The sequence below is a fragment of the Ornithorhynchus anatinus genome, chromosome X1 (genome assembly GCF_004115215.2).
Source record: "Ornithorhynchus anatinus isolate Pmale09 chromosome X1, mOrnAna1.pri.v4, whole genome shotgun sequence".
Taxonomy (NCBI): domain Eukaryota; kingdom Metazoa; phylum Chordata; class Mammalia; order Monotremata; family Ornithorhynchidae; genus Ornithorhynchus; species Ornithorhynchus anatinus.
The window spans coordinates 113,875,074-113,896,377 of NC_041749.1; the positions used below are offsets into that span (position 1 = coordinate 113,875,074).

Here is a 21,304-nt window from a genome sequence, read left to right on the forward strand (position 1 = left end):
CTTGAAGGGGTCAAACGCACCCAAAGGTTGGGAGAATAATAATAATAACAACAATTTTGATATTTGCTAAGCGCTGGGGTGGATACAAGCAAATCGGGTTGGACAGAGTCCCTGTCCCACATGGGGCTCCCAGTTTTAATCCCCATTTTACAGAGGAGGAAACTGAGGCCCAGCAAAGTGAAGTGACTCACCCAAGGTCACACAGCAGACTTGTGGCAGAGCCGGGACTAGAACCCGCCACCTTCCAACTCCCAGGCCCGAGAACAGCCTGCCGGCCATCTTCCTCTAGACTGTCAGCTCCTTGTGGGGAGGGAGCGTGTCTACCAACTCTGTTCTAACTGTGCTCTCCCAAGCGCTTAGACTAGTGCCCTGGAGCACAGTAAGCGCTCAATTAATGTGATTGACTGACTGATCGTCCACCGAGGTCCCACCAGAGCCTTAAACCTGACCCGAGGAAATGACTAACCACCTGCCCGTCTCAGGTACCTCGGCCTCCCGTGGTCGACTACTTTTTGGCTGGAGATTGGACAGGACGCGAAAGTCAATGCGGTTCGTAATTTTAATTAATCGGTTCACTTATGTATTTTTGAGAAATGAGCTTTTTTTTAATGCCATTTTCCATTGAGGTGAGAACAATGGATTAAATGCCGCTTCGTTCCAAAGGGCACAAAGGAGAGAATAACGGAAAAATCAGGTTCTCAACTTATCAGTTAGGCCCCATGACGAGGTCGATGAACCAGCTGGTACACACAGTCCTTCTATGATGTGTGCTTCCACTAGGCATTCTGGACAATAATTGTCGTCCTAGAGGATTTTTTATGCGTTTATTGTGTGCCGAGCCCTGTGCTAAGCGCTGGGGTAGATAAACAGGTCGGACCCTGTCCCACAAGGGGCTCACAGTCTAAGTGGGAGGGAGTATGATTTCATCTCCATTTTACAGATGAGGAAACCGAGGCCCAGAGGAGCGAAGTGACTTGCCCAGGGTCACGAGAAGCAGGCAAATGGCAGAGCTGGGATTAGAATCCAGATCTTCGGACTACCGGGCCCGGGCACTTTCCACTAGGTCACGCTGTTGAATTTAGGGGACGCTATCCCCGGCCCACCTGTCTTTCCAGAAAAGATGGTTGTACGCAACCATTTTCCTTAGCGTGGGGTTCGTCAAGAACATAATCTCCCAGGTAACATGAGAACTAAGTGTATTTCCCACTACCACAGAGTTACAAGATTCCCCTTTCTCTCCAGCTTCTAATAAGGTCAACCTGCAGGGGGAAGATATTTTGGGCACCACCTTTTTTTAAAAAAAAATGGTATTTGTTAAGCGATTATTATGTGCCAGGCACTGTACTAAGCACTGGGGTAGATACAAGCTAATCAGGTTGGACAAAGTCCATGTCCTACATGGGGCTCCCAATCTTAATCCCCATTTTACTGATGAGGTAACTGAGGCACAGAGAAGTGAAGTGCCTTGCTCAAGGTCACACAGCAGACCAAAGGGCACAAAGGAGAGAACAACGGAAAAATCAGGTTCTCAACTTATCAGTTAGGCCCCATGACGAGGTCGATGAACCAGCTGGTACACACAGTCCTTCTATGACGTGTGCTTCCACTAGGCATTCTGGACAATAATAATTGTCCTAGAGGATTTCTTATACGTTTATTGTGTGCCGAGCCCTGTGCTAAGCGCTGGGGTAGATACAAGATAAACAGGTCGGACCCTGTCCCTGTCCCACAAGGGGCTCACAGTCTAAGTGGGAGGGAGTATGATTTCATCTCCATTTTACAGATGAGAAAACCGAGGCGGAGCCGGGATTTGAATCCAGGTCCTCCTGACTCGCAAGCCCGGGCTCTATCCACTGGGTCTCGCTGCTCTCCAACCAAACTGCATTTTCTAATGTGATTTTTAAACACCTTTGGGGTATTTAATGATGTCTAAATGACGATGCTAAAAATGCATTAAAGTGTTGAGTTACTTTTAGAATAACGATAGCAATTAAGCCCCTGCATTGTCAGTAAGGAGTAAGACACTTTCATGCTTCTATAAATGTCGCAGATGAATTCAGCAGGAAGCACAGAAACAAGAGGAGAATCACCTGTTACCATAGAGGACTCCTGAAGCAGAGAACCGGTCGGTTCACCTAGGATGGGTGTGTGCGCGCATCGGCAGCCGAATTTCGAGGGATGACATTAGGTCCTCGCCGTACGCAGAGGCTAAGCAGACTTTCGTGCAATTAAAATGTAGTTCTTCAGCGCCAGGGTTTAGGCTTCCAATTCGCCCCAGCCAAATTGCAGCAGGTTGATGAGTTTTCCCTAATGGAACTGGGCAAGTTTCCACAGAGTGCTAAACCTGCTCCTCCCCTTACCCACGGGCTAGTAACAGATTTCCTTTTTTGGTACCCTTTTGCTGGCACCCATGACTCAAAATTACTGCCAACCACTGGTCACTTTCTAAGTACTTCTAGTTCTGTATTTATGCCCTACATCAATTCAGATATGAATAAAATAGGAAAGGCCTTTAATTAGATTAACCTTTCAGTTCATTAAAATCCCCTTCTACACCACACGCCCAGCTTCTCCTCTTCGTTAAAGCTAAAACACGAAAACACAACTTACCCCTTCTCTTTCCTTAAACTGGACAGAAGGTTTTGACGGAATGGAGCTCTACAAAAGAAAGGGAAAATAAGTCAGTCAAAATACTGATTCATTTACCAAGATTCATTTATTTAAGTAATAGGTGATGCTTTGGGAAGAGAGGGCCCTCCCTCTCCCCCCCGCACATACAAATGACTAATTGTAATACAATTTCCAAAGAAGGCAGCGTGGCCTAGTGGAAAGAGTATGCGCCTGGAAGTCAGGAGCCACAGGTTCTAATCCCAGCTCTGCCACTCACCTGCCAGAAAATCACTTAACCTCTCGATGCCCCAGTTTCCTCATCTGTCCAATGGGGAGAAGATACGTGCTTTCCCCGGGAGACCGTGTCTGATCTGATTAACCTGTATCTACTTTAGCTCTCAGCACAATGCTTGACACACAGCAAGCACTTAATCCCAGAATTTAAAAAAAAAAGCAAAAAAAACAATGGATTCTAGCTGCTCTTTTAAGCTTCAGCATTTTGTTACCATAGAGATGTGTTCCAACCAGTTAAATGACTTGGGTAGCTTAGACATGACACACTTTCATAATGAGCTTTCACCGCCCAGATTGTCAGCTAAAAACATTGTCCAACCATGACTTCATAAAGGAAGTAACTATTTTAACTGATTGTTTCAGCGACCTAATCCCATTTTGGGGGGGGGGGGATGTATTTTTTTTTTTAATGGTCTTTGTTAGGCGCTTACTACGTTTTAAACCCTGTTCTAAGTGCCGGGGTAGACAGAATTTAATTAGGTTGGGCACAGTTGCTGTCTCACATTGGGGGGCTCACAGTCTAAGCAGGAGGAAGAACAGGCATTGAATCCCCATTTTACAGTTGAGGGAACTGAAGCACAGCGAAGCTCAGGGACTACCCCAAGATGACGCAGTCTAAGTCTATGTAGGGCAGAACCTCGCCTGGAAGCCACCAGGTTCACCTAACGATCTACTTTAGGAATACGGCCTTTTTTAAAACTACTAATGATTATGAGCTGTTCGGCTCAAGTTGATCTTCGGGCTCAAACAACGGGACTAGTACGTAATTCAAGGATTTCGCTTCATTCTATATCACCACCCACGCTGATCGAATGAATCACCGTTCGAGTACAAACGTTCTCTTTTGCTTTACCTGTCGGTGGTGCTGCTATTAAGAACCTAGGACTAAAATATCCATTGCAGAAGGCTGATCAACTCTCCCCACCTCTAGACTGTAAGCTCGGGGTGGCCAGGGAATGTGTCTGTTTACTGCTGTATTTCTCTCGAGCGCTTAGTACAGTGCTCTGCACACAGTAAGCGCTCAATAAGTATGACAATGAACGAATGAACTTCTCCTAGGAGTGTTTCTAAAGAAACGGGGTCTCAATCAAGGGCACACAGTTAAATTGGTTCTTTATAGAAGTGTCCGGCATTTCCGGTGTTTCTTCAACCGGTTAGGCTTGCTTCCAACATGAGTGACCAGCAGTGTTCATGTGCTCACCTCTGACTGCGCTATCAGTCAATCAATCCATGGTATTTATTAAATGCTTACTGTGTGCAGAGCACTGTACTAAGCGCTTGGGAGAGGACAATACCACAGAGGTGGTAGACACGATCCCGGCCCACGATCAGCCTCTATAACCCATCAGTCAATCCATGGTGCTTACTGAGCACTCACTATGCATAAACCACCGAACTGAGCTCTTGGTAGAGTACGATAACAACAGAGTAACTCACAGGAGGAGCCCACAAGTAGATTTAATCCCTCTACGGTTTAAAAGGTTAAAGGCTCCCTTCGATAGAGATCTAACTAGGGTAAACTCCAGGACAAACCTACTTCAAAATTACACAAAATTCTGAGAAAATGCTTTTTAAAAGCTCATTTTCTAACTGGAGTACACCAAACCCAATTTTTTCTCAATTTTCCCCCAATTTCAGAAACTTCTGAATACCTTCCCTGCAGCCAAAGAGTATTATGTCCTTTAAGAAACATGCTATAGGCTGCCAAATGGAGCATTCTGACCCGTAGGACTTTGAGGAAAACGCTCACTGCTGAATAACACATTTGAGGGAATACAGTCAGTTCTTCCACAATGCATGTTTTTACTCTGCCTTTTGGCTACAACACAGTTGGGCAATTAGAGAACTTGCTTCCCCCAGCGCACGTCTGCCTGGACACAGAGTGATGCAGCGTCAGAAGGAACGGTTATCCAAGGCGAGTATGTAGGGCAACAAGAGTTTTTCTTAGCGTGGGGCTTTTCGTGGATGGAACTCTCGGGTTATCAGGAGTGGAAGAGTTAACAACATCTATTGACTGGCTCCCTGATAAATAGAGATGGTTCTCTAGAGATCTCTAAAGGAGTTTTCAGTACAGTTTGCAACCTAAAAAGTTGAAGCAATTACGCTAATAACAAAGGAAACCACAGGGATGGGGGGCGGGGGGGTAGGCAGGGGGCTGGGGAACATCCTAATGAAAGAGTCAATGAAAACACTCAGAGCAAGTTGGAACCTGTTGGCTCATCACTGCACATCCAGGGGACTTAAAACAAAACAACAACAAAACCCTTCCAAGCACTTGTCATCCTGGAACCAAATCAGGTCCTTGAGTTAGAACAGAGAGGGTAAACCATAATAACCGCCTTAAAAAAAATCTAGCCAACGCTTATTTGCCACACTGCCTTGCGCATCTTCCTCACATGAACGGAGCACCCCAATCAAGTGACAAATGGTGTGTGTCTCACACGCTTCCCACAGAGATCACTGCATTCCTTGAGTGCCACAACACAGCATACCACAGAGGCCTGCTCATCATCAGGCTTGCCAGTTTCTGTCCATGGTGTCGACATGTACCGTACCGAGTGCAACTGCAGGAGTATCCTTCTGAGGATGATAAACGTTCTGAAACTTCTTAAAGGCACATTCAATGTCTCAAGTGTCAGAGTGTTAAAACCTAAAGGTAAGAATGCAGGCTCTCAGCGGTACGGCTTGAAAAGCTGCAACTTGAAGAGTCGGTCCTCCAGTACCGTAGGCCGAGAAAAACCAATCAGTCGATGGTATTGATTCATTCAGTCGTATTTATCGAGAGCTTACTGTGTGCTGAGCACTGTACTAAGCGCTTGGGAAGTACAATTTGGCAATAAAGATTTATTGAGTGTTTACTGTGTGCAGAGCTTGGGAGAGTACGATATAACAGGGCTGGTGGACACGTTACCTGCCCGCCATGAGCTTACAGTCTAGAACAAAAATTTTGACAGTTTCAGGTATACACCCGCAGTCTAACACAACTCACTCCGATTGAATTACGTAATGGTTTGCTGGCAAATGTCACAAAACTGATACAAGATAAGGCCTGCCCTATAGGATCGGATGACAGTTCTCCCAAGTCTGCTGTCAATCAATCAATGGTATTTACTGAGGGCCTACTGTGTGCAGAGCACTGTACTACGTGCTTGGGAGAGGACAATACAAAAGAGTTGGTAGACACGTTCCCACATCCTGCCACTGCACACGGAGGGCGATGCAGGAAGCCTCTAGCTTACCAAGTGATTGCAGCTCACGCAAATCCAAGCAGGAAAAAAATGCTGTTCTCTTGGAAAAAAGCTGCTGAGTGTGTTGAAAAGCTACAATTGCCCGTATCTCTAATCTCCAATTTGCTGAATGCTTTCCTCTTTATCAACTCCTCGCACACACTCCTCTGCTTTGGGATAAGAAAAGATTTTAGAAGATCAAACCCCCCCGATGAAGCCAAGTGTGAGCTACCTGTTCCAGCCTTGTACTCTAACGTGTTCACTGGAAACATTTCATTAACTTGTACCTACCCCGGTGCTTAGTACCTGACACACAGTAAGCGCTTCGCAAATCCCATTAAAAAATCCCCCAAAACATTTACGTTATCTTCTCTGGTAAAGAAAATGTATATTACACTTTAAAACTGGTGGCAAATTAGAATAGAAGGTCTATTATCCTCCACTTCAAGGAGGCTGGGGCTAGTGCAGATAATCACAAGGTCAGATATCCCAACCGAGTTTCTCTCTCTCAGGCAAGCATAGATTCTCGATCTTTCAGTTTGTCTTTTATCCAGATTGGTCTCCATTCAGATAACCAGTCTTTTCAGATGAGAGACTTTCTACCGTACTTTGGATTTGGTGGCCAATACTAACTACTTGTAGGCTGGCAATTACATCAAGCCAGAGCAAGATATAGCCATTTTCTCTTTCACCTTCTCGGGAGATATTTCCAGGGCTTATGTCGATTCTGTGTTGTTGTTGACGATGATAATAATGATGGTAAGGATAACGTCGACGATGATCACTGTGGAATCTGTTCAGCACTTACTCTATGTCAAGCACCCTACTAAGCGTTGGTGTAGAATCAAGCAAATCGGGTTCGGACGCAGCCCCCGTCCCACTCGGGGCTCACAGGAGGAATGGGAATTTCGTCCCCATTTGACAGATGAGGAAGCTGAGGCCCAGAGGAGTGACTTGCCCGGGGTCACGCAGCAGGCGAATGGCAGAGCTGGGATTAGAATCCAAGTTCTCTAAGTCCCAGGCTTGTTCTCTTTCCACTAGGCCACACTGTTTCCCACTTGGTTCACAGTGAACAAAGGACAGTCTTTCTGCGTGCCAGAATGGGGTCGGGACCGTGAGTCCTGGCACTGGCCTTTCAGGCCACACGGGCTCTCGCAGGTGATGAATGTCACCCTACTCCCTAGAAGTTTCTCCTCCTTAGTGATGAGTGAACCATATGGTTCCAAGATTAGAAGAGGGGACTGGAGTCGAAATTTCAGAATTCTATTCTTGGTCTGCTTAACCAACTCACGGGGTGACTTCAGGCAGTTCACTTCACCCATGTGGCTCACTCCCCACCCATAAAGTGGGAGTGCTGCTTACTTCACAGGTGTGCTATGAGTTTAATTAGGGTTTGTAAAGCACCCAGATTCCCAGATGAAAGGAGCTGGGCTAAGTGGAGAGGATGAAGGAAAGAAGGAAGAAAAATAAAGTCCCAGCCACTCACTCTGCTGAGATCCAACTCCCTTCCCAATTGGTGTTTTCTAAAAGCCCTCTGTGTAGGGAACTCGCACCCGCTTCGGTTTTGTTCCGAGCTGTGTTTTCTACAAGTGCATTTCTAATCAACTGAAAAGTTCAGGCTAAAAGCACACTTGACTTACCAGCATTACACTTTTCCCAAGATAGAGGTACCAGAGTACCAAGAGTTCTCAGGAAAGAGAGGCCCTCACACACTCTCGCTCCTGACACTGGAACAATCTGTAGATTCTAGGTTTAAAAATAACCTTCTCGGGGCAATATCTGGCCAGTTAATGGATAACTAGAGAAATATTTCCACTTAGACATAGGGCTACCGCGATGGCACTGATCCACACGCTTGTCATATCCCACCTCTGCAACTGCATGCCTCTCCGCCTCCGGTCTCTTCCCATTCCGGTCCATTCTTCACTCTGCTACCTGGATTATTTTTCTAAATAAATGTTCAGTCCATGCTTCCTTGCTCCTCAAAGGCCACCAATGGTTGCCCATCCACCTCCGCATTGAACAGAAACTCCTTACCATCGGTTCTAAGGCACTCATCAGCCAGTTCTCACCTTTCCTACCTCACCTCGCTCATCTCCCACACAGCCCAGCACATACACTTTGCTCCTTTGTGTGGCCTTGGGCAAGTCATTTCACTTCTCGGTGCCTCAGTTACATTATCTGTAAAATGGGGGTTGGGACTGTGAGCCCCACATGGGACAGGGATTGTCTCCAACCCTATTTGCTTGGATCCACCCCAGTGCTTAGTACCGTGCCTGGCACACAGTAAGTGCTAAACAGATACTGTAATACCATATTATTATTATTATTGTTGTTGTTAATGCCAACCTACTCTCTGTACCTCGATCTCATCTTTCTCGCCTGCCAACCCCTTGCCTACGTCCTCCCTCCGGCCTGGAACGCCTTCCCACGGCGTAGTGGATAGAGCACAGGCCTGGGAGGCAGAAGATCGTGGGTTCTAATCCCGGCTCTGGCACTTGCTTGTTGTCTGACCTTGGGCAAGTCGCTTCACTTCTCTGTGCCTGAGTTACCTCATCCGTAAAATGGAGATTAAGACTGTGAGGCCCCAGGTGAGACAGGGATGGTGCCTAACCCGATTTGCTTGTATCCACCCCAGTGCTTAGTACAATGCCTGGCACACAGTAAGCGTTTAACAAATCCCACAACTATTATTATTATTATAACCGACAAACCACCATTCTCCCCATCTTCAAAACCCTCCTGAAATCACATCTCCTCATTTCCCCATCCTATTCGCCCTCCCTTCCTGCCTCGCCTGTGCATTTGGGTCCTGTACCCTTATGCGCTTTGATGCTCACCCCTCTCCCAAAGTATTTATGTACCTATCCTTATACCCTGCCATTTCCCTTTTGTGCAATTTAAATGTGACTGCGACTTGAGGGCAGGGATTACGTCTACCAGCTACTGGACTGTGCTCTCCCCAAGCACTCAGAACCATGCTCTGCACACAGTAAGCGCTCAAGAAATATCATTGATTGATTCGTTATGCCGTGGAATTTTTCTGAAGTTTAAAATATATATAATTCAGGAGTAATTAGGGGGTTTTTTTGTGTTTTTTTTTTTAAACTCAGGGAAAATTCCAGTTTCGATTTCAAAATTTTCAGCTCCTCCATCTATTGTTCTCTCCAAAGTACTAAGTACAGTATTCCGGATACGGCAGGAGGTCAATACCTCGGACTGAACTTTTATCTTTATAACTCACATACATTAACATCTAAATGGTCAGTGTTTCTTCATCCTTTATTTCCTCTCTCCGCCCTCCCCTCTGCATGAACTATGAACTAGTCAGGGTACCCCCTTAAGCAATCTGATACTCACCCTCAGCTCCACAAAACTCCTAAAATATTCTTATATTCTTCTATTTCCCCTAACCCTAACCTATCTTAATGTCTGTCTCCTCCCCGTAGATTTAAGCTCCTTGTGGGAAAGGATCGTGCCTACCAACTCTGGCCTAGTGGATAGAGCAGGGGCCTGGGAGTCAGAAGGACTTGGGTTCTCATCCACTTGTCTGATGTGACCTTGGGCAGGTCACTTCACTTCTCTGGGCCTCAGTTAACCCCATCTGTAAAATGGGGGTTAAGACTGTGAGTTCCATGTGGGACAGGGACCGTATCCAACCCGATTAGCTTGTATCTAATAATAATAATAATAATAATGTTGGTATTTGTTAAGCGCTTACTATGTGCAGAGCACTGTTCTAAGCGCTGGGGTAGACATAGGGGAATCAGGTTGTCCCACATGGGGCTCACAGTCTTAATCCCCATTTTACAGATGAGGTAACTGAGGCCCAGAGACGTTAAGTGACTTGCCCACAGTCACACAGCTGACAAGTGGCAGAGCTGGGATTCGAACTCATCACCTCTGACTCCAAAGCCCGCGCTTTTTCCACTGAGCCACGCTGCTTTTCTATCCAGGGCTTGTATCTATCCAGGGCTTAGAACAGTGCTTGATGCATAGGGAGCACTTAACCAATATCATTATTAAGAATGATGGTACAGAGAACAGATAAGCTAGAAAACTGTGAGTGTCAGCTGCTCAGAAAAAACAAACAAAAAAATGAGCTATAACCCTATTTAAAAAAAAAATTGAGAGGGGTTGGGGGTAGAAAGGCTAAATAAGGTAAAAACAGATTTAACTGATATCTCCCTACCAGTAATTTTCTTGTCTGTCTCCCCAGCTAGCTCTTTGAGGGCAGCGAGCTTGTCTACTAACTCTATTGTACTTTCCCAACAGTTTAGCACAATAGTCTGTACAGGGTAAGCACTCGCCAAATCCTATTGATTAAAACTCTAAAAACCCCATATCTTACTTACATGGCACGGACATCTTTCACGAGGCAGTTTCAGGGAGGAACGCCACTAATTTTCTCAGCTACCTCTTTTATTAACAGTGTCTTCAAACTCCAAGTGATAAAAATGAAGGTCTTGAGTCATGAATAAGTCCAAGAACTTCTCGCAGCACAAATATATCGCTGTGGTGCTATATTTAGAATTTCTAGATGCTTATTTTAAACCAATAAGTGCAGACAGAACAGTAACACTTGGACTAGCAAAGTGGGGAACAAAGGGCAGCACATTTAGCTGTGAGAAAACCAGGCCAAAACTGTTGTATAACAAGGGATGGTAAGAATCACCTCTGTATACAGTACATTCAATAACATCACATTTTTAAAATACATATACATATTTTCCTCACACAAAGACCAAACTGATCTGGTTTTTAAAAGGCATCAACTGTGTCTCTGCTGAATTAGAAGGTCCATTATCCCACCCACTGAAACAACATTCTGAGGAATTCTAAAGCACACTTATCTGTGTTTGATCCAACCAAAAATAACCTATGGGGGTGGTGGGGGAGATGGGAAAGGAAGAAAATAGGGGTAAGAAAGGGGTGGGAGGAGAGAAGGGTGAGAGAGAGAAACACACACACACACACACACACAAACAAAAAAAAATATGGGAAATAAGAAAGACGCTAGGAAGCTTTAGGTCCTTACAAAATCCCTGGCTGGAGGCTTGTTGGCAAACTTTCCTTTCTCTTCCAGTAAAGTATAAATGATTGAGAAACACGTTTCAAGAATTCCTGTATTTATTTACTGGAAAGTTTTACTTCGGGACATTTAAACTGTGGAAAGTATTTGTTTTGTGCTTTGTGCTGCTGCATATTCAGCTTTTAGGTGAAAGCCACACAGCTGAAAAGAGAAGTAACTGAAAAAAGGGCTTAACACTTCTCTGGGAACAAGGGAGACATTCAACCCAATGCATTTTACTAATGGACTTAAAGCTTGCTAGCATGAAGAATTCCAGTAAATACTATATCGCACTATAAATACGATGCTAAAATCCAAAATGGGCGTTTTCCAGGGTAGGATTACAACTGTCATACCCGAACTGCAAATCAAGATTACACAAAATAATTTAAAAATCTAGCTAGAAAGAATAGGCTCAGGCAAACCTTTGGAGATTCAAAAATGCAAGTATCTTGAAATGCAACCCAAAATATCCAAGAGCATGTTTTAAGTTCTCCAAAACACCAAACAGTCTGATCTGCTATGTTTACTTTATAATGACTTTGTGGTCACCTCCCATCATCCATAAATGGATTAACAATTTAATCCCCAGGGCAAGTCCAGAGCAGGAATGCAAAAATGTGATTCCAAAATACGCGTCATAATAAAATAAGCCTGAAATTAAGGCTGCCAAATATTTGACTAAATGAAAGTTCACTGAAATCACTCTGAAGAGAATAGCCACGTTGTCCTAATGATAATTGTGGTACTTGTTAAGCACTTACTGTGTTCCCGGCACTGGACTAAGCGCTGGCGGGGTTACAAGCTGATCAGGTTGGACACAGTCCCCGTCTCACATGGGGCTCACAGCCTTAACCCCCATTTTGCAGATGAGGGAACTGAGGCCCTTGAAGTCCCCTCAACAATTGGGCTCCATCTGTGAGACTGGGAGACTGCTTGGTTTTCCTTTGGTACGAGGTGGAGCGTTCTTGCAGAACTCTGCACTAAGGAGGAACCCTGTGTTGTAGTATTCACTGTGTCCAGAAACTTCTGTTTCTATTCCAACAGACTCAGGCTGTCATAGCAACGTTCCCCGAATCCCTAAGAGTGTTCCGGCCCAAATGCAGAGTGGTAGGAACACTGTGTGACCTTGGGCAAGTCACTTTAATTCTCTGGGCCTCAGGAGCCTCACCTGTAAAATGGGTATTGAGACTGTGAGCCCCACGTGGGGCAGGGGCTGTATCCAACCTGATCTGCTTGTATCTACCCCGGAGTTTAGTACAGTGCCCGGCATATAGTAAGTGCTTAACAAATGCCATAATTATTATTATTATTATTATGGCAGAATGGAATGCACAGAAGAATGGGGGACATGGGAGGAGAAAAAAAGGAAAAGGGGCATGGGGAAGACGCCCCTCACCCCCACTCCAAAAGTGATTATTCTGCAGGGATACCTAAGCAGAGTGATTTTTCAAATTGGAAGAACATTTGTATGGAATAGTTTTAGGGGAGAGCTTCTAAATTACCACCTCTCCACCCCCAAAACATTTCAAATCTCATCTGGGCCCTGAAACCTGAGAAGCAGTATGGCCTAGTGGGCAGAGCACAGGTCTGAGAGTCAAAGGACCTGGATTGTAATCCCAGCTCCACCACTTGCCTGCCGTGTGACCTAGAGGCAAGTCACTTCACTTCTCTGTGCCTCAGTGTCCCCACTTGTCAAATGGGGATTTACTACCTGCTCTCCCTCCTATGTAGACCGTGACTGTGACCGTGGGACCGGGACTGTGCCCGACCTGTGTTACTCGATTATTTTATATAATAATAATAATTATGGTATTTGTTAAGTGCTTACCGTATGCCAGGCGCTGTACGAAGAGCTGGGGTGAATACAAGCAAATCAAGATGGACAAAGTCCCTCTCCCACATGGGGCTCACAGTCTCAACCCCCATTTTACAGATGAGGCAACTGAGGAACAGAGAAATGAAGTGACTTGCTCAAGGTCACAGAGCAGACAAGTGGCGGAGCCGGGATTAGGAACCAGGTCCGTCTGATGCCCAGGCCCACGCTCTACCCACTACGCCATGCTGCTTCTCCAACCTACGCCAGTGCTGGACGCATAGTACGTGCTTAACAAATAACATGACTACGATGATCATTTCTTTAAATGTGCGTCTACGGCTCTGGTGGACGTGAAGAGTTTGCAACAACCTGCTCCTGCGTCCCCCCTCCGTTTGACACCCCATTGCTGCATGCCCTCCCACCTCCCCGCAGCCCCATAAAACGTTCAAGGGCTGGAGCTATATGTGGCAACTGAAAATGAGCCTAGAGACCTCATAGAAAATCCACGCATATTTCTTATTGTCTGGATCGACCAAGAATGATGTTTTATAGTCTAGGTGCCAGCAGTCGCTTACATGTAATTGTTCGGGGGCTTTCTGGTTCACGAAGGCAGCTTCCCAAAAGCCCCAAAACTTTGACCTCCCTGCAGTTTGAAACATTTGCCTAGCCTGAGGACAGACAGACTGAGAAGAGGAAAAAGACTTTCACGTGGCTGGGGCGGGTGATAGGATGTATTCAATTTCACTTTGTTTGGCTTTCCTGTCTCCAAGGAAAATTTCTTTTGAAACTGTTTGCGAGGAAACCGCCAACGGTGTTTCCCTAAAAGCTGGGGCCGTGATGTTGTGGGGGGGGGGGGGGGGGGGCTCTGCAGGGATGGAAAGATGCAACCTGTTTAAGAAAACAAATGCAACTTGGCAAAAGCAAAATAATGCCTGCTTCCTGTCTGGCTCTGGTTAAAACGGGCTCCAAAGATCCCATCTCCTAGAGGTGTTTATATTCGTCTCATTTCTTCTTTAATCTTTTCAAGAAGTCGTTATCGAATCCTTGCAAATACTAAAATTCGGGAAAATGAGAGGAAGAACAAAACCAGAACAAATCGAAGACCCAAGGACGCAATCTCAAGTTCCCCGAGATGAAATCCAAGTGGAAAAACAAAGGATCGGACTCGACGTTATATTCTTTAAGGGTCTGATGACGTTTTACTTAACTAAGAGAGGAGTCCCTTTGCCGTCAATAGATCGAGGGTATTGACTGAGGGCTTAACTGGGTGCTGAGCACTACGCTGAGCATTTGGGAGAATACAATAGAGTTGGTAGACACGTTCCCTGCCCACAGTGAGCTTACAGACATTCAATCAATGGAATTTATTGAGCTCTATGTGCAGAGCACTACACTAAGCACTGGGGAGAGTACGATATAAAAGAGTTGGTAGACACGTTCCCTGCCCACGACGAGCTTACAGGCTAGAGACGACTCCTGACTCCCAACCTTGTGCTGCTTCTAAACTATCTAATCATGTGTGCTTAGACTTGAACAAACAGGGCTTCTCACCTTGTGAACAGTTTCATCACCAAACTGAAATAATGCAATTAAAAGAGAGATTCCTTTCTTAGACAAAGGTGGGTCTTGCCTTCTGTCTCACCCTAGTTTATGGAGACAGATCCTCCATATCCGGGACTACCATTAATTAGGATTGTAATCAATCAGTCAGTCATATTTACTGAGCACTTACTGTGGGCAGAGCATTGTACTAAGTGTTTGGGAGAGTACAGTACGATAGAGGTGGTAGACGGAAATCCTGCCCACAAGAAGCTTCCAGTCTATAGGGAGAGATGGACATTAAAAATCAATTACAGCTAAGGGAAATAGTAGAGTAGAAGGATAAGTCCCTAAGTGCCGTGGGGCTGGAGTTTGCTGTTTGCTGTTCAAAAGTCGGGGTTTTGGACTTGCGAGTGGAGGTTATGAATTGAAGCCAGAGCAATATTTTTCTCCTGGTGCAGGATCTACCCCTCCATTCAAAAGCCAAGGCGCTCAGGTAGGGCTTCACTTAGAAGCAGCGGGGCCTAAGAGGAGCACGGGCCTGGGAGTCAGAGGTTCTGGGTTCCAATCCTGGATCTGCCACCTGTCTGCTGGGTGACCTCGGGGAAGTCACTTAACTTCTCTGTGCCCCAGCTACCTCATCTGGAAAATGGGGATTACGACTGTGAGCCTCACGTGGGACAACCTGACTACCCTGCATCTACCCCAGCACTTAGAACAGTGCTTGGCACATAGTGAGCACTTTACTATCATAATAATTCACTTCCTCTGGGCCTCAGTTCCCTCATCTGCAAAATGGGGATTAAGACTGTGAGCCCCACGTGGGACAACCTGATCACCTTGTATCCTCCCCAGAGCTTAGAACAGTGCTTTGCACATAGTAATTGCTTAACAAATGCCATAATTATTTTTATTAATGATAATAATCATAATCATGATGCTGGTTCCAACTCTGCTATACTGTACTCTCCCAAGTGCTTAGTATAGCACTTTGCACACAGTAAGTGCTCAATAAATACCGTGGATTATTTAAGCGCTTACTAATTGTTGTATTTTACTTTCCAAGCGTTTAATACAGTGCTCTGCACACAGTAAGAGCTCAAGAAGTCTGACTGAATGAATAAATGAAAGCCTGGCACTGCACTAAGCGCTGGGGTAACTATAATAATCATAACAACTGTGACATCTGTTAAGCACTTACTATGTGCCGGCCACCAAACTAAGTGCGGGGGCAGATACAAGCAAATCGGGTTCGACACAGTCTCTGTCCCACGTGGAGCCCCCAGTAGCATGGCTCGGTGGAAAGAGCCTGGGCTTGGGAGTCAGAGGTCATGGGTTCTAATCCCGATCCGCCGCTTGCCAGCCGGGTGACTTTGGGCAAGTCATTTCACTTCTCTGGGCCTCAGTTACCTCATCGGTAAAATGGGGATTAAAACTGGGAGCCCCACGTGGGACAACCTGATCACACAGTAAGCGCTTAACAAATACCACCATTATTATTATTATTACTATTAATCCCCATTCTACAGAGGAAGTAACTGAGGCCCAGTGAAGTGACTTGCCCAAGGTCACACGGCAGACACGCAGCAGAGCCGGGATTAGAACCAAGGTCCTTCTGACTCCCAGGCCCGGACTCCATCTGCTAGGCCAATCGGGTCCCACATGGGTCTCACGGCCTAATTAAGAGGGAGCTCAGGTATTGAATCCCCACTTTCTTTCCACTAGACCACGCTGCCTTCTCAAATAGCCCAATCATTTCTGCTGTGGGAGGAGTGCTAATAAATAATAAAAGAATCATTTACCCAGGACTTTACCTCTTTAAAGCCACATACAAACACTCGCTAATTAATCCACCAGCCTCCCGGGACAGAAAGGTAAGCTTATTATCCTTGCTTTATTAGATGAGAAAACCAAGGCAGAGAGACTTGCTTAAGGTCTCCTATCCAATCCGGAAAGGAGTCGAAATTAGAAGTGCCTGGTTCCCAGCCGAGTCAGGGCCCTGGGTCAGGCGGCTCTGATGTCTAATTAGCAGGGCAATAAAACCGGCTCCCTACCTTAGCCTGGTGACGGCACAGGCATCAAAGTGTTTCCAACAGAGCGGTTCTCAAGCTTCTATCTACGTCAGGCTGCGCCTGAGCGCATCTAGAGTTCTTTTAGGGCACGTAGAGATGGAGGCAGTTATCGAGCCATCTCATTACTCTCCACCGCCCACAAGATCCTAGCCGGGGCAACTCCTGGATCGGCTAGCGAAGAATGCTCTAGACCGTCAGCTCGTCACGGGTGGCAGGGAACGTGCCTGTCAACTCTGTCGGGCTGCCCTCTCCCCAGTGCTTTAGTATGGTGCACAGTCGGCGCTGGCTAAATACTCGTGATTGATCGATACCGCCGGCCGAACGCTCCCAGAGTCACAGCGTGGTCGCAGACCGCCACGTGGCAGTCGACCCTTGATCGCTGCTGCACTTCAGCACACGGGGGAAAAAAAATCAGGGAGCAGCACCGAGACCTCTACGCTTTTCTGAGCTCTTACTGATGCACTGGACGCCATCGGTAGATCTAGAAGCTGCTTAGCAAATTTGGCTGTCCTAAAGAGTTCAAAGTCAAACCGAGTCAAACCCTCTCTGCTCCATTTCCCTCTTCTGATAAAGTAAAGCGGGGAGCCACAGTGGGCCTGGTCTGTTGTCGGGTTTTTTTTTATATATTTGTTAAGCACTTATTACGTGCCAGGCTGAGCACTGAGCATCTGGCCCATTACTGAGCACTGGGGCAGATACATGTTTATCAGGTGGGACACAGTGTCCCTGCTCCACATGGGCCATGCACTCTTCATCCCCATTTTACAGACGAGGTAACCGAGGCCCGGAGAAGTGAAGGGGCTTGCCCAAAGTCACACAACGAACAAGTGGCGGAGCCAGCACTAGAACCCAGGTCCTTCTGACTCCCAGGCCCGGGCTCTATCTGTTAGGTCACGCTACTTCTTCCTTTTCCAATTCATTCTACGCAGGCAGGGTGGAGGATGCGACAAGAGACCTGGAGGCAGGTGTGAGGATACGCTTCCGCTCCTCTGGGAAACTCTTCCAATTCAACTGACTTCCAGCATCACCCAGTGTCCTAGAGGTGGTCATTAAAGAATTGCCGCAAACAGATGCCTGGGCCCCAGAGAGACACACACCCAAATGATTGTCAACTGCCTCGCCAAATTGGCCAGCTGCGCGGACTGAGGAGACATCTCAAAAAACTGAGCTCGTTGTTGGGCAGGGATTGTTTCTCTTTGTTGCCCAATTGTACACTCCAAGCGCTTAGTACCGTGCTCTGCACACAGTAAGCGCTCAATAAATACGATTGAATGAATCCATCAACTCTCATCAGGGAAGCCACACACACGCGCACAATCAAGAATCTATAATAATCAAATCAATCGTATTTATTGAGTGCTTATTGTGGAGAGACAATATAACAATGTGACAGAGTTGGTAGACACGTTCCCTGCCCACAAGGAGCTTACAGTCTACAGGGGGAGACAGACATTAAGATAAATCAATTAAGTGCTGTGGGGCTGAGGGAGGAGTGAATAAAGGGAGCAAATCAGGAAGACGCAGTAGGGAGTGGGAAAAGATGAAATGAGGGCTTAGTCAAGGAAGACCTCTTGGAGGAGCTGAGCTCTCAATAAGGCTTTGAAGGTGGGGAGAGTAATGGTCTGTCGGATATGAGGAGGGAGGGCGTCCAGGCCAGAGGCGGGACGCGGGCGAGGGGTCGGTGGTGAAATGGGATGGAGGTACAGCGAGTAGGCTGGCATCAGACGAACGAAGTGTGCGGGCTGGTTACGGTGGGAGAGTTGGGAGGCGAGGCAGGAGAGGGCAAGGTGATTGAGTGTTGTACCGGTAAACACAGAGCTAAGTGCTCTCACGGAATACTGTTGCCTAGGCAGCACGCTGGCCAATGACGCAACGATAGACAAGGAAATCGAAAATGCAATCAAGAAGGCCAGCATACCCTCTGGGGAAACTGCTGAGCCAAACTAAAGGTCTAAAGAGCCGCACCGATGTCCGACCGGAACTCCTCCCAGACAACACGCCCGACTCCTTGAACGGTACCATCAATGTCACTTACAGGCTATACTCGATAATAACGATAATAGTAATAGTGGTATTTATGAAGTGCTTACTATGTACCAGGCACCATACTAAGCGCTGGGGAAGATACAAGATAACAGAGTTGGACACAGTCCCTGTCCCACAGAGGGCTCACAATCTTAATCCCATTTTACAGAGGAAGTAACTAAGGCACAGAGAAGTTATGCGACTCGCCCAAGGTCACACAGCCGACAAGTGGTGCAGCCGGGATTGGGGCCCAGGTCCGTCTGACTCCCAGGCCAGTGCTCTTTCCTCTAGGCCACGCTGCTTTTTAATGACAAACAGCAAGACAGGATCACAAATGACGAAGGCCCGGAATGAAGTATCATGGCACTGAAGCTCACCTCAACAAACCTGTAATGGATGGGGCCACTCGAGGAGAATAATAATAATAATAATAATGGTGGTATTTGGTAAGCGCAAAAGCACAGTTCTAAGCGCTGGGGGGATCCAAGGCGATCAGGTTGCCCCACATGGGGCTCACAGTTTTAATCCCCATTTTACAGAGGAGGGAACTGAGGCCCAGAGAAGTGGAGTGACTTGCCCAAAGTCACACAGCTGGCAAGCGGCGGAGCTGGGATTCGAACCCATGACCGCTGACTCCCAAGCCCGGGGTCTTTCCACTGAGCCATCCTGCACAGACCAAGAGGAGTTTTACCCAAGCAGCTGCTGAACGCTGGGCTGTAATCGGGAAGCCAAAAGCAAGGCCGAAGGAAGTGCTTTTAAGAATACACCGAAACAAAGCTTCAGACGACGCTGAGCTGGGAGACGACTGCCTCAGACAGACCGGCGAGGCCCCCTTCCAATCACCAAAGGAGCAGCTCTTTTCAAGAGACCCTTGAGTGTGCGGGTCCCTCAGAGTTCACTTCTGCTCTGCCACAGAGCAAGCACTCAAAACACTCGATTGACTGACCGACCGAGGTACAGACGCAAAAGCAGGAACGGTCCTAGTCGCTGCAAACCACAACCGTGACTACACAGGGATACTCTGAGGGTATGGTGTGGTCAGCGCTCTCAGGGCTGCTTTGGACTTTTCTCCCCCCGCCACACACAGAGTTGAACTTTACTGTCAGTGGCACCTTCAAGTACAAAGGACAGGACAGTATAGAAATATATACGTGCGTAAACTGCCCTTTCTCATATATAAATATATATTATGGTTTCAATGCCCATAGACAGAGGCCAGGTGACACTACATTAACATATGCACTAACAGCATCATAAGTGCTCTCAGCCAAGAGTTCTGCAATGGCCCAAACTGCAACCCCTACAAGATTTTCGCAGCCACGTCTTTTAAAAATGAGGCTCACGGTTGTTACATGGTAAAGGATCTAGGCAAATAAGATCTTAGTAAAAATTCTTGGAAAATAATCATTCAAATGAAGTATTTTGCCGTTTTGATGAGCTGATGGTTTCGTTGGGAAATGCATCGAAATAAATCCCGGCGATTCCGTGTAGTCACTGCGGTCGGTGATCCACAGTATTCTGACCCTGTTTTGTCTGAATTGATTGAGAGAGAGAACGGCACCAGGCGCTGCATTGTATTGTCCCAAGTGTTTAGTACAGTGCTCTCCACATAGTAAACGCTCAATAAATACCACTGGTTGATAAGTACATAACAAGGGACAATCTCTGTGTGTGCCCGATGTGGCTGAGCCTGCAGATTCTCAATGGCCTTTTCAATCTCTCTCTCTCATACACACAGAGATCGGTGAATTCCACCATCAGCGGTGTCTTCTTTTAATAGACAATTATTACATATATTTATCTCTATAACTACAGATAGAGAGATGTCCTGTTGTTTACGCCAACATGGTTTAAACCACTTCAAAAACCAAGTAGGAACTTCCCCTGCTTCTAGGTGCATTTGCAATGTAATTATTTCAACAAATAGGTAACTCTGGAAGAAAAAACCCCCACAATTTCACACACTGTCTCAACCTTTTCAAATCTACTGTGAAGGGAGTAACGGTGTAACAGCTAAAACACAATTTCACACATTTTAAATTCTCCCCAGCATTAAATTGCTTAATTAAACCCTAGAGGCATGTGCTTTAAGTTTACTGTTTAATATAGTGCATCTAAATTATCATAATTTTTTTTCCATTTAAAAACCTTCCGTTAGACTCTGAAACACCAATGGGAGATTTCTCCTTAGGATACGGCTGTAGGATTTGAGCTTCATTATACAAACATATGCTTTCCAATTACTTCCAATTCAGGTCAAAGACCTGCTGCAAGAAAGAGCCAGACTGTAATAAGACCTTTAAATCCTCCATTTCTCTAGAGTCGTGTAATCCACCTCCAGGTCAAGCTCTCTTTTCAACACCTTTACATTGATTTTTTCCCCCTAAATATTATTTAATCTTGGGCATCTCTGTTTCCTGAATGGAAAAATAAGGAAGCATAAATCCAATTCCCCCAAGTGACTTTGCAGAAGATCTGTTGCCCATCATGAGACGGGACTATTCAACTCCATAAAGCTTAATCGCTGTGCTCTGACCAAGCAGAATGAATCAGAGCCAGAAGATTGACTATTTCAGAGACCAAACTGCAACGGCCACGGTTAACATACTGAAACCGTTCCCTCATTTTGGGAAGCTCGAGCATCACA

The 21,304-nt window shown here is 46.2% G+C and overlaps 1 protein-coding gene across 2 annotated transcripts in view; it reads right to left on the reverse strand.

The window, feature by feature from the left end:
• The window catches only part of ELL (elongation factor for RNA polymerase II), a 135,748-nt gene that overhangs the window by 65,594 nt on the left and 48,850 nt on the right, over window positions 1-21,304 (reverse strand). For both annotated transcript variants that reach the window (XM_029051248.2, XM_029051247.2), the window contains one exon: window positions 2,611-2,658. In XM_029051248.2, coding sequence (XP_028907081.1) covers window positions 2,611-2,658 — 48 coding nt within the window. The remainder of the gene's footprint in view (window positions 1-2,610; window positions 2,659-21,304) is intronic.